The sequence below is a fragment of the Pithys albifrons genome, chromosome 6, assembly GCF_047495875.1.
Source record: "Pithys albifrons albifrons isolate INPA30051 chromosome 6, PitAlb_v1, whole genome shotgun sequence".
NCBI lineage: Eukaryota > Metazoa > Chordata > Aves > Passeriformes > Thamnophilidae > Pithys > Pithys albifrons.
Window position 1 is genome coordinate 16,431,141 of NC_092463.1, and position 13,020 is coordinate 16,444,160.

Here is a 13,020-nt window from a genome sequence, read left to right on the forward strand (position 1 = left end):
TCTTTTTGTACTTCTAAGTGTATAAGTTGTGGTAGCTTTTGAAAAGCTGCTCTTCACAGACAGCAAAAAAGCCAGTGTCTCCTAATGGGACCATGCAGAATCAGCAAGCACAATGGCCTGTGAACTGTTAGGGAACTCTTAAGGAAGCATTCAAACAAAACAGGAAAAGGTTGGAGCCATAAGCATGAGAAGAAAGTGCAAGTGATGGTGTGTCCCACACCGGACTTCTATCTTTCCTGTTTTCTCAGTTTTAGCAGTTTAAAAGGTTCACTGTAGCCATAAACAACTCATGGATGTGGAGGACCACTGGGATGAGGATGTGTTCTTTAGGTCATCTGGAACAATATGTTCTTAGATGTAAGACATCAAATAGATGTAAGTCAGCAAAATATGGGTTAGTAGTCATAAGATTCGTATATGTCCAGGTCACTTTATAGAACTTTATATGTAAGAGTTTTATGTCCATGTTGGTCTTATTTACATTCATAATTTTAAAACTAGTTACAACGTTAAAAAATATAGCAATGCAAAATATATGCCTTTTTTTTTTTTGTGGAAAGATGGCTCATTTTGCTGGAAGCTCCCAGAATTATTATAGGTACTTCAAACTACCTGATTAGAAAGCCCCAAACCTCTATAACCAGAGTAACTGTTAGCATGAAACTGTAGGTAGAGCAAACCTCAGTGCAGCCTAATCCTTATCCAAGTCTCAATCCAAACCTAATGAAATGTGAGGTCCCCCAAGTTCTTCCCAGAGCAATCTTTCAGGATTTCCTTGCACACAAAGTTTGAATCATTTTAACTGCACTGAAGCAATCACTGAACTAAAGCTCTCTATGTGTATGTGTCTGTAATGAGCTTGTGGGAGCATTATTTTGATGTAGCTTACTGCCATAGTAGAAGGGAAGAGAGCTACAGAGATGTAGTGCTGTCTGTGTCCACACTTGGGTTTTGACTAGCAAAAGTAATTCAGTGTAAAAAATCTGCTCCTACTGACATAATTGTACCAGTACAGGACTTTGCCATCTTTTGCATCTTGGTCACATGGGTTTTTTGTGGCTTTAAATTCTTTGTTCACTGATGAAATGCTTTCCTTGGCTTATGAGCTGATATGGAGTCTGTCCCCAAAGTGCTACATGACAGGCAAGCAAACTTGGCAGTCAGACCCTTTCTTACTATCCTGCAGGACGTATGTTCATCAAAGCTCAGGATAGCCAAAATTTTGAGCTGTACAGAAAGATGTACCTTCTCATAAAGGTGGTTTCCTTGCAGTTTCAAAAACCCCATAGTTATCCATTTTCATGACTGGAACAGAAGAGCTTGCTGTGCTCCCAGTGTAACAGGCAGCAATCTAAACAGTTTCCCACTGGGGCTGGTGAGAGCTCAGGAATCCTTGAACAGTCCTGCATTGGTCCACACAGGGCTGGTCATCTATGAGACATTATTGTTACCTTCTTTTGGAAGGTTTTTGAACCCCTCTGGCTGAATTCTTTCTCCTGTTCTCTAAAAGATCTCAGAAATACTGATGAATCAGCCAGTGCTCACTAATTTTTCTTTTCTTTATAAAATCAAAATACTGAAGCATAAATTATACAGCTTGTCAGGTGAGTGAGGGAGTAGTCCCATGGGTGAACCATGCCTTCTCCATCCCTGCTGCTGCTGTGAAGTGGGTTTGCCACCAAAAGAGGCAGCTTGGTGCTTTCTCTACCTGGCTTCCTTCTTCCAGTCTCTTCACTGCCTTGTGCCACTATAAAGGGTTAGGAAGAAGGATGGTGATGTAGACTAAGGAATTTGTTCGGGTTAAGACTAAAATACTGTTGTCAACTTTGTTTTAGTCTAGCTCAGTTCCTGGCTCCCCATCCTGCTGACATGCAGCCACCTGGGCTGTTGTGAAGGAAGGTGCGGCAGAAGGTGAGAACAAGTGGCAGTTTTTGGAGGAACAGCATTTCTAAACAGCGACAGCTCCTTGAGCTGACTGTACAACGACAGTCGGATTTTCAGCTGAAAAGGCCTGTCCTGTGCTGTCTCCGTGGACAGTGGGTCCTTCAGAGCAGTGCTAGAGGGGCTCTCTCCTGGGAGCCTCCAAGACCGGTCCCCTGCAGTGGCCCTTGCCAGGGTTAGTCATGATATGCTTGAACTCAGACATCAGAAATGAGCTTTCACCCCCAGTACTAACCTTCACTGATTTATCATTTAAAAGCTGCTGGCCCAGACCACATTCAGAAAAGTTTCCAGACAATAGCTGAGGTTACAATATGTTTTGCCAGAAGTTAGGTGAAAACCAACCATAAATTGTAGAAGCCCGGTTTCACTCACACGCATCCTCTAAGAGATCACTTGGAAGAGAAGTCCTATCTGGCCTTTTAATGAATCTTGCAGTGATGAATTTGCTGTAGATAGAACGGAGACCTGAGGAAATGGTAGTCCACCATGCTTCTCATGCACTTCTCTCGAGCTGCCTCACTCAAGATGACAAGTTCCAGATGCTGTGCAGCACTAGGACTATTCTTTGAGTCTCTCTCTCAAAGCCAAGAAGCTACACGTGCAGGGTTTTTCTTGCGCTCCATCCCACCTGCAGCCTCATTCCATCAGTGCCATGTTAGCAATGATCTCACTTGGCGGTTTGACTGACTGAAGAAAGAGCAGACCTGTCCTGCTATGGAAGGCTCAGCCTTTCCTCCTGCCCATCCACAGTAGAGTAACATCTGTCCTGTAATAATAAAAAATAAAAAAAAATTGTAAAAAGCTTAAACTGCAGACAGTGAAAATCACATTGCCACTTTCTTTCCACTCATTGCAAAAGATCCTATCATGACTTCTGCCGGGAGCTGAAAAAAATCATTCACTGAGAAAAAATATTTAAATAACTCATTAAGTGGAGATGCCTCATCTTTTCCTAAAATTAACTTCCATGGAGTTTCACTAACTTGTGATACATTGCAAGTGTCCAGCCTTGTCTGAGCCCCTGTATTTGCTGAAAGGGTTAGAAGACAAGGTGTGAGGGGTTCCAGCTAAACAAGGGAAACCTGCTTTGACCTGTAGCTGAAGCTAAGATGAAAAGGAAGATAGTTCTGATTGCTGGAGGGCTCAAGATCTTAATCAACCCTCACCCCTTTAATTAGCATGAAGCAGCTCATGAGTTGCAGCTCTCAGCACTGGGCCACAGAAAGTCACAGGAATAGTCAACTTGCTCCAAATCAAGAATTGCGTAAACATTACCCTGGGGTGTAGTGTGGTCGCAGGTTTGGCATTGCCTGAACTAGCTCTGCAATGTAAACAGAGCATTGTAATTTATTTAGCAACATGCACTACAGTGGCACACCAGATGAAATAGGTTTCTCAGATCTGCAGTTGTTCAAGGGTTAAGGTTCAAAAAATGCAGTTTAAAATGAACCCATTTATCAGCCTTCTCCTTCCTAAGGTTGAATCTGGATCCTGATACATGTAATTCAAATTTGTCTATTTTGGAGCAAAGCAAATTCCTCCTTTATGGTGCTGTTTTTCATTTCCACAGGAGACAAGAATGCTCAACACCCCTGAAAACCTGCTCTCCCATACCTGGAAATAAGTTCATAAATATTTCTGTCTCTGCAGGCTGTGTTTTAGGTTGGTCTGAAGCTGTGGCATTTCTTAAAGAAAAATTCAGAAAAAAGTAGTTTAGGAAGTTGTCTTCAATCATCTCATGTTTCAATACATTCATATTCCGTTCTGATGGAAATACAGATTTTGAGCTTAATATACTGATGCAAATTTTAGTAAAGTCTAAAGTAAGTCCAGCGAAATGATAGCTGAAATAAAGCACTAATACTGGCAAAATGAAACACTTCATAACAGGAACCCTAAGTAAAATTGCTTCAGAATCCTTACATAATTTTGATAAAGTTTGATAAAGTCTACTATTTGGGCCTTTTTGAATCACAGATTTTCCCCAAATTGCCATACTTGCATAAAGTGTTTACATATGAGTGAAATATTCTGCAGCAGGAATAATGATATCAGTTACTGATTCTAAATACATTAATGAACCGTGCACATAGGTGTGAATATGCTTAAAATAAAAACTGTTCTGTAAAATAAAGGTTAGAACAGAGTGGCAAAAAAGATGATGAAGAAAAATAAATGTATACGTTTCTCAAAGCCACCACACATAGAGAAAAGTACAATGAGATATGTTTTCAAAAACCATTGGTATGAGCTTTTTGCAGGTGGCTCCATTCTCTGCCTGCTTTCCAATATACCCTTGGGTCAGGGTGACTTCGCTGTTCCTGTGAATAATGACAGGAATGCAAAATGGCCTAAGTCAATGACCCTTTTCATATTTCTTAAGGCTTTCACCCTTCTTCCCTTTCCATGGATGCTTCTACCACTTTTCTGATACTCAGCTGAAGTTATTGCACCGCATTTGTTGTTGCACTGTGAGTCAGCAGAACTCGCTGCGCAGCTCCCACTGTAGAGGGCTCCGGGCCCGGTTCACAGAAAGCATCATCATGGAAGCACCATCTCCATCTGAGATCAGGGCTGCAGGTACTGCCAACCCCGCTGGGAGGGACATTGTTTTGCAAAGGTCATGCTTTCTGTTCCCAGAGCTACGGATTAAAATGTTCGGGCTAAAATGATGCTCATTTCACAAGGGGAGGAACAAAGATGGGGAAATTATGCATGTGCTATGAGATACTATAGTAATTCAGACTGAAAGATTCTTCCTCTGAAATGAAGCACAGAACAGCTGCCTCTGTATTCAGGAGAGCACAACTCAAAAATCAGAATGCGAGTACACGCTTTCATTGCCTGCCTCCATTTTTGCCTCCTGCAAAAGAAAGTTACATAAGAAATAGCTGTTACTGAAACTTCTGTTTAATCCCTACCGGTACTTTCCAAATGCTGGAAGAAGGAAGATACTTGGTTTTGCAGTGAAAACTCATTATTTGCTTGAAACACTTTTTGTGTGAAAAATGTACTGAACAATCGTTTCTAGTAGCTCCAGTAGGAAATGTAAGTAGCTACATAAACTATTCTTCCTTGGACCAAAACCACACGGCGCACCCACGGTTCGGCCCCGGGGTCCCCGGGCCGGCCCCGGGAAGGGGCGCTGTGCCTTTAAGGCGGCGGCGCGGCGGGCGCGGTGCCCGCGGGCGGGCGCGGCCCTCGGTGCGGCGGCGGGCGGGAGAGTCCCGGTGCCCGCCCCGCGCTGGAGGTGGGAGCAGAGCGGAGGGGACGGGCCGGAGGAGGAGGAGGAAGTGGAGGCGGCTGCGAATAGCGGGCAAATGGGGAGCTGAGCGGCTGCAGCAGCACCACCGCGGCCGCGCAGCAGTAGCAGCAGCAGCAGCAGCAGCAGCAGCAGAAGCGGCGGCGAGCGGGCACGGAGGCGAGCTGAGCGGCGGGTCCGTGCGGGCGGGCGCTGCGGGCGGGCAGCGGGGCGGGCAGCGGCGGCAGCAGCAGCAGCGGCGGCAGCGGCGGTGGTGGTGGTGGTGGCGGCGTGTCTCCTCGCTGGGCGCCCCGGGGTTGGTTCGGGGAGCGGGTTCTCGCTGCCCGCCGGTGCGGGGCACGGCCTGCCGGGGCTGCTCGTCCGCCGGGGCTGCGCCTGGCGCGGCTCAGCGGGGCGGGCGGTGGGCAGCGGCCGCCGCGGGGAACCCGCTGATTCTCCTTTCTCTGCCTCTCTTGCAGCCGTCGCTTGGCAGGCGCCGAGTGCGAGCGGCGGCCGCGCTGCCCCGCCGCCCCGGGCTGCTCCCCTGCTCGCGGGGCGGCACCATGCAGACCTTCCTGAAGGGGAAGCGGGTGGGATACTGGCTGAGCGAGAAGAAGATCAGGAAGCTGAATTTCCAGGCCTTCGCCGAGCTGTGCCGGTAAGGAGACGGCCCTCGCCGCGCCGGGGGAAGCGCCGGGGCAGGCGGCGGCCCCGGAATGGGGCTGGGGCCGCTCGGGGCTCGGCCGTGGCCTGCGCTGCCCGCGGGCGCCCCGCGCTCGGTGCGTGTGCCGGTGCGGGGCCGGCTCTGCCCGCCGGGACCGGCGCCGGGACCGGCACCGGGACCGCAGCGCCCGCCGAACACCGCGCCTGCCGCCCGCTCACCTGGGCGCTGCCGATCGCTCCCGGGAAACCCGATCCGGGGCGGTGCAGCGTCCCCGTGGGCGTGCGAGGGCCCGGCACAGCCCCGCGTCACTGCCCGCCCGCTCGCCCGCGTAAATTTCTGCCCGCTGCTTCCCGAGGGGCTCGGGTATTCCCGGATCTCTGCGAATCGAATTATTATTAGGAAGATTTAAACGACAGAGAGTAACTTTCTTTCATGTTATGTGAAAACACATAAAATTAGTGTGTACAAACCCTTGAGTAAGCTTTTATTCACCTGAGACATGAATGAAACATCTGAAGGTGGTGTATCTGTGTCTATTTTGTGCAGTCTCAGAGGTAAAGGTTAGTTTGATAAGCTGTAATTAGACTTTATCTGAATAGCTTAGAGGATAATTTATGCAGTATATTACACAATTTTATTATTTAATTGGGAGTTTAAACTCCATATGGGTCCAAGGTCTTGTGACACATGCATTACAGCTTCTGATACTGAATAACAGTATTTTCTTACCTATTTCTTTCTAGTGGTAAGTTTGTAACAAGGATATTAGAGCACTTTTGGTAATTGAAATATATGCAGCATAACCCATGTGGTCGTTTCTTCGAAGTCTTTTCAAACTTTAGAGAATATATTTTATGGGACTTCAAATGCACTTTATTAAAGCATGTCATGCTAAAAACACCTATCCCTGTGAAATTTCTGCTGGCAGCACTTGCTTCTGTCTGTAAAGATGAAGAAGGCAAAAGAAACAGAAAACTGTTTCATGAAAGTGGCAGAAGCTTTCACATCAGCTTTTGTACTTCGCATTCTTTATCCTGTCTGCCAAACTTCACCAAAATTTATCAAAGTTTTTACAGTATAGAAAAGGCCACAAGTTAAGGTTTAATGTCTTTTTAAATTTCACATGATTCTTCAAACAAAATACTTGTGGATGAATAATGTGAAGTTTTGACATTGCTATAGAGATTTTAGGTTAGTTTTCGTGACGCTCAAAAATACATTATGACCTCTAATAAGCATAAGAAAAATGTAATTTTTAGGGCCTTGGCGTTTAGTGTAGGCTAGTTTTCATGCCCAGAAACTAAGGAATCTCAGAAAATCCATTAAAAACTTTGTTGTAATTTATTTTCCATTTTTAGTATTATGTGCTGTCCATTGTTATGCTTAGGAATCTCCAAAAGTGACTTTTTGCCCTCCGTTGTCCTTGTTTCTGTCTAGGTGCTCTGCTTCATATCTGTCCTTCAGCAATTCCGAACGCTTGGGTTACATAATATAGATCTACAATTTCTTTGTATACTGAATAAATTTATTAATAGTTTTGGATCCTCATAGTGCTGTGAAAATTGACCCCAAAGTGTGTCTCTTGCTACACTTTACTAATTGCTTGGTGAAAATTAGTCCATCTCATCCTGTACAGGCAAAGTTCACTTTGAGTAATAGTATTTATAGCCATTGAACAGAGATGTATGTTCATACATGCTTTGGTACTGTTAAAGCATTATTAGCATTTCTGTGAAAGTGGAGTTAAACATTTGGTTTAAGGATCAATGCAGTCACAGGAGCAAGTTGTGCTGCTGAAGATCTTGTATGCTCCGTTTTTCTTCCCAGTAGCTTCCATTGACACTGGAAGAATGCTGTATTCTTCTAGGCAAAGATTTTGTGTATTTTAAGCGTAGCATCTACTTGATTACTTGTGTGCTTGTAAGCTTTTTTTAGCTGTAGAAGAAGTGGTGCCTAGCTCAACATACATTTTACCAGAAATCTTGTGTATGGTACAAAGCAAGACAAATGTACTCATTCCTGTACAGTGATTCATGTGTTAGAGTGGACTCTGTGTCTGTCTACTCTATGTACTTTATGGTGACTGTTACTTGGAATTTATTTGCCTGTTGCCTAGGGATATACTTTCTAGATGACTGCAAAGTTCAGATTTGTTTATATGGGTTTGTAATGAAGCAATTATATAGTCCAGGAAAGTAAGAGAAGCCTCCTAATGAACTCCTGAAGCATGCTGGGTTTAAATCAGGGATGTCGTTAGGGTAAGGATCTTCATTTCTTTACTGTCTGCCAGGGCAGCCACTTTTAGTGCAAAGCACTGGCATCCATGGACAGACATTTCAAATCTGTTTGAACCCTCCTCTGTGAGATAAACTAAGTGCTGGACTGCACTCTTAAGAGTGGCTCCAGCTTTTAGGTTAGATTGTCTGAACTGAAATGAGGTATGAGCCAGTGTGATTGGACCAGCATTAAAAGTGCAGGTTTGGGGCACAGGCAGTCCGGCCTTCAGCTTTTTGCTCCACAGAGACTAGGCAGGAACCTTAAATACTTTCCTCATGTTTGTATCTATCTTGAAACTTTCTGTGTGACTGGCATGGCAACTGTCCTGCCTGAACACAGTGTCATGGGACTTTTGCCTAAGCTTTATATCCACAAGGGAATCTTCCTTGTATCAAAGGCCTTTGAGCTCATCTGTATGTTTGGTCCTCACGGTGACACACTAGATACATCCTACCTGAGCTATGTTCTTTGTAGAGTGTAACAGCCTTGACTTTGCCTTCCAGATGTAGCCAATGAGATGAAAGGCAGTGCCTGTGCTTGTATCTACCTCCACATTTATAGCCAAGACCAGTGGTTCCCAAGTGTTGAATTAGAGCTGAGTGCAGCCCTCAATGCTTCTACATTTCTTTCAGGCTTCTGAGCAGGGTGGTGAACAAAAAGGCAGTGTGTTTTCCCAGGCCTGTTGCAGAGGATCAGTGATCCCTGAATAGTACCTTGAGAGCAGTTGACTTGGAGGATAGAGCACTTGGCCTGGCAAGTGGGAAGCTGGTTTCAAGCCTGCAGCTGGTGTCTCCCAGGGGAGGCTGAACCTGAAGATACGCCAAGCTCACTGTGGTCCTCTGGCTGAACCTACCACTGTGTATAGAGAGGAATGTGAACTCCCTCCACAGTGCCAGGTTAGTCATCCTCCTTACTGTGTTTGAAGCACCATGGCAGGGGCATTCCTTTGGGATGAGGTGCATTCTCAGTTCTGGTCTCTGCTTCCCAAAGTGGTTTTTGGTTCTGCCCAGCAACTCCTTTCTTCATAGGCTGCTTCATAAGCTGTTGTTGGAGCAAGAACATGTTGCTTCCTGTGCCTCAGTACAGTTTCAGTGGAGAGAGGAGTGTTTCTGTCTCAGCCTTGCAGATATGAAGACATTCCTAGTTGAGTTTTGAGTGGGGTTGAGCTCTTTTGTGTGGTGCAGGCTTCTTATATTGTCAGTAGATTTATTAGTCATTATTAAGAAGTTGCTACTGCCAAGTTGTCCTTTGCTTTTGAGTAAAGCTGTTAGGACACCATGCTTTATCTTACCTGCATTCCAGCATATCTGCTGAGGGGCTGCATTTCCCCAGGTAGGGCCCTTGTGGGACTGCAGTGTGCAAATGTCTGGTTTGTGCATCTCAAGTAGACTTTCCTGTCAGCTTTTGTGTTCTGCTCCACCGAGGTGATGGCATGGTTTCAGAGCTTTAGTTTCCTGGCTACTGGCAAAATAGAGAACATCTATGCTCTGCTAAAAAGTAAGGCAAGGTTTCTAGGCACTCCTAACTGAGAATTTAGCAGCCTGTGATATAAATCTGTAGTTCTGATGCTCTCATGTGCCCGTGCTGCTACTACTGAAAGGAGCAGTTTCTCCTTTCTCTAGCTGCTTGGACTCATCCTCTGTCTCAAGCTGGGTTTAGTGGTTATGCAGTTGGCAAAGACTCTCAATCCAATCAGTTCCCTGCTCATCACACTGACCTTGGAATGGCTGTCACTGTGCAGGTGCACGAGCACTAATGCACGGTTAGGGAAATGGAGATGCCACATTCCATTATAGAGATGAGAGCGATGTTGTGTCGATGTCAGATGGTGGTAAAGACTCTTGGATGCCTACATTATCATTTTGTAAAATATGCATTGATGTGCTGCCAGGTCTCTGTGGACATTGTGAATAAAAAGACTCCTGTTCATGCCGTATGAGGAGTGGTAGTGGTAGTACAGAAAAATGCATATATCTACCCTGAAAATGAGTTGTGTTGTGTTTGGCACCAGTTAGGGAACTGCAGCCATTTACGAATGGCTCTTTGCTCTGTAAAAGCCTCCATTTCTTTGGTAGTTGTTTTGCTTGTCAGCTGTTACTATGGTCTCTTCAGGGAGCTGTGGAGAGGCAGTAAGAGCATGGCCACATGAATAAGTTACAACGCTGTGAAGTGAAATACGCTTCACCCAGTTCTGAATGGTAAACTGTTTCTCAGTTACTTTGGGCAAAAGCATTCACATGTGCAGCATGTAAGTTTGCATGGTAATGTGGTAGCTTTTCTGCATAGCTCTATTCATAATGAGTCAGAATTTCTTCTTTATGGCATGTAGAAAACAAACAGGATAGGAGTTGAAGAGTTGCCTGAAGATGTCATTCACGTAATGATAAATCCTGCATTTGACTGACAGAAGAACTGTGTTTGTACATCCTAATGTCCAGATTATTTATGGATTTTACTGTGCTATGGAGTTTGGTTTTTTTTCATAAAAGCAGAGTGACCATCTGGAGAAAGAGGTTCTCATAACATTATGGAAATTCTGGGAAAACTCAAATTCTGCCCACAAAAGACAGTGGAAGTGTGTGGGGTTAATTGAGTTACGCCTCAATGGAGTAAAGCCCAATTGTCTTGATTTTTAGTGGGCAAGCCAATTTGTCGTCTTCTTTCCTTGGGAGACCATCCATGACAAACTGATAGCATTCACAGCTGACACACGGGAGACTAAGGCATCTTGGTCCAGTTTGGATTCCCACATGCTGTGCAGTGGTGAAGACTGTTTTGAAACTTGAAAGCATGTTCTTGAATTGTGACCTGCATTAGTTCAGCAGGTCTTCGTTTTATGCAGTTTGGGTATGTAATGCCTCTTAGAAACACCTGTCACCTGTGCTGGAGTCCATTTAGCTATGACAGGTCGCTGTGGTGGGTTGGTTTCGTTTTTGCTTTTTTTCATTGAGTTATGATGAAACTGTTTTGATACTTTGTGCAGTTGCTACCAGGTTAATCTACTGAGCATAGCAACCAATGATTTTTTTTTCCTACCAAAATATTAGTATGCAAAATTTAAATTTCTGTGTGACTTGGCCTTGTTTAATTTTTTTTCTTTAAGTTAAATTGGTTCTTCAACTTCTGCCCATTTCATTTGTGATACATAGTTAAGCCTTATTTTAGCATATATGAGAAACTACTCTGTTTAGTAAATCTACCATAAAATGATAAACAGTGTCGTCAGTGCTGTAGATCTGCATGGTTCTCTTTTTCTTTTCTAAACTTTATTTGCTGTCTCTTGGGTGCCATGGCCTGTGCACAAGAACCTAAACATGAGTTTTAAGACAGATTTAAGAATAATGCTGGTTTGAGGGTATTAAATTAATATGTTTCTTTATATAGCAGGCATGAAGTATATTACATATTTTTTCCAGGAAGAACTCAAGGGATTTTCTTTAACCCCAATTCCCCACAAAAAGCCCTAAATACTACTTTTGTTAAATGTCTGGCTTGTGCCAGTTAGTTTTTACAGGCTTAAAAGCCATAAAAATAAAATGTACGTGTGTTGATCAATAGCTCCCATTGTTGCTTGTGCTAGTCTGAAATACTATATCATGAGAAGTAACTGGAGCCAGATGGGTGGGTATGTTTCTTTGACATCAACTCTGTAACAAAGACTTACAAACTAGCCCAATGGTAGAAATTACACTTAGCCATGAAAAGGTGTTGAAGATAGTAGCAAAAAGCCATGTATTTCATGGAGGAATAGCTCACTGTATTTCTGGGTCCCTGCTCCTTCTTCCAGTCGTATGTGGAGAAGACTTTGCATGCCAGAAGAACGGGATATGTGTGCATTTTCTTAATCTCTGGGAACACTTACTGGCAGGCATTCTTCTCACAAAAAGCTGACGGTGTTGTGCTGGCAGAACCATTTCATGGGAACACAGAGTGCAGCTGCTCGACAACAGGAGCGACAGTAACAATCACCCTTTCATAGTGACTCTGTTTTGTGGTCTAGCAATCATTTACCTCAGGTTCAGGAAGTTTGCATCCTCCTTATGGAACATCCCTTTACCACAACCTGTTGGAACTGATATGCAGCAAGGAACAATAACAAGCCTGGTCAGGTGGCAGCTCTTCAGAGAAAGATCTGCATTCTTTTTTCAGATCACAGACTGAATACAGATTGACAATGTTGCCCAAAAAAAGCCCCTGAAACCCCCAAATGAATGTCATCCTGGGGTGTGGAAGTTGGAACAGCCTGCAAGGCGCATGAGGGAATGTCCCCATTCTGCACAGCACTGATAAGGCTGCTGCTGCAATAGCCTCACCTACTGCCTGTGGTCTGGGGCATGGCATTTCAAGGAATTAGGCGGATCAGCTGGGAAGTGCCCAAAAGAGAGCAGTGAGAAGGATTGGACATTTTGTAAATACAGTGTATTGTACTGTGCTGTTCGACATAAGAGGCTGGAGATGGATCTTCAGACACTGTAAAAAGCTTGTGGGAAAAAACCCCACAACACAAGCATTCTCACCCCCACCAAGCATATTGCCCAGTTCTGTTGTAGGTAGAAGAAAAAGTAGTGGCCAAAGTAGTGGCCTTCAGTTGTGCCAAGAAGGAGGGATGATAAATAGGTGAAAAAGATAATGTGATTGTCTAAGATAGGCAGTGCAACTTGTTGCTTGAGAATTCTACAACCAATTCAGACAAACATGGTGGGAATGATACGGGCCTGTCGTCCTGTTTCAAGGCAGAGATGTTCACCTCTCCTGAGGTCAGTGGTGTCCCTGGTTTCATCCAATCTGTAATAGTGTAGTAGGTGCCTGAGAAACTGTTCTTTGTGTGCATTAAGTAGCTTGAAGTTCCTTCACTAATTCAAGAGTCGTGACTTGGGAAGTCTAGGCACACACT

At 44.5% G+C, this 13,020-nt stretch overlaps 1 protein-coding gene and 1 long non-coding RNA gene across 3 annotated transcripts in view; one reads left to right on the forward strand and one right to left on the reverse strand.

Annotated features, from left to right (window-relative positions):
* Positions 1 to 1,909: 1,909 nt before the first annotated feature.
* LOC139672902 (uncharacterized) lies at positions 1,910 to 6,096 on the reverse strand. The gene is made up of 3 exons (XR_011698006.1): positions 6,068 to 6,096; positions 3,559 to 3,629; positions 1,910 to 2,710 (listed from the first exon to the last, which is right to left on the reverse strand). It is a non-coding gene; the product is annotated as an uncharacterized lncRNA (long non-coding RNA).
* Positions 5,297 to 13,020, forward strand: part of ITPK1 (inositol-tetrakisphosphate 1-kinase) — a 142,849-nt gene continuing 135,125 nt past the window's right edge. Inside the window, exons 1-2 of one of the 2 annotated variants that reach the window (XM_071557635.1) lie at positions 5,297 to 5,381; positions 5,665 to 5,843. In XM_071557635.1, coding sequence (XP_071413736.1) covers positions 5,749 to 5,843 — 95 coding nt within the window. In that variant the 5' untranslated portion in view covers positions 5,297 to 5,381; positions 5,665 to 5,748. Of the gene's footprint in view, positions 5,382 to 5,470; positions 5,502 to 5,664; positions 5,844 to 13,020 lie in introns of those variants that run through there. The other variant, XM_071557636.1, reaches the window with a different exon arrangement.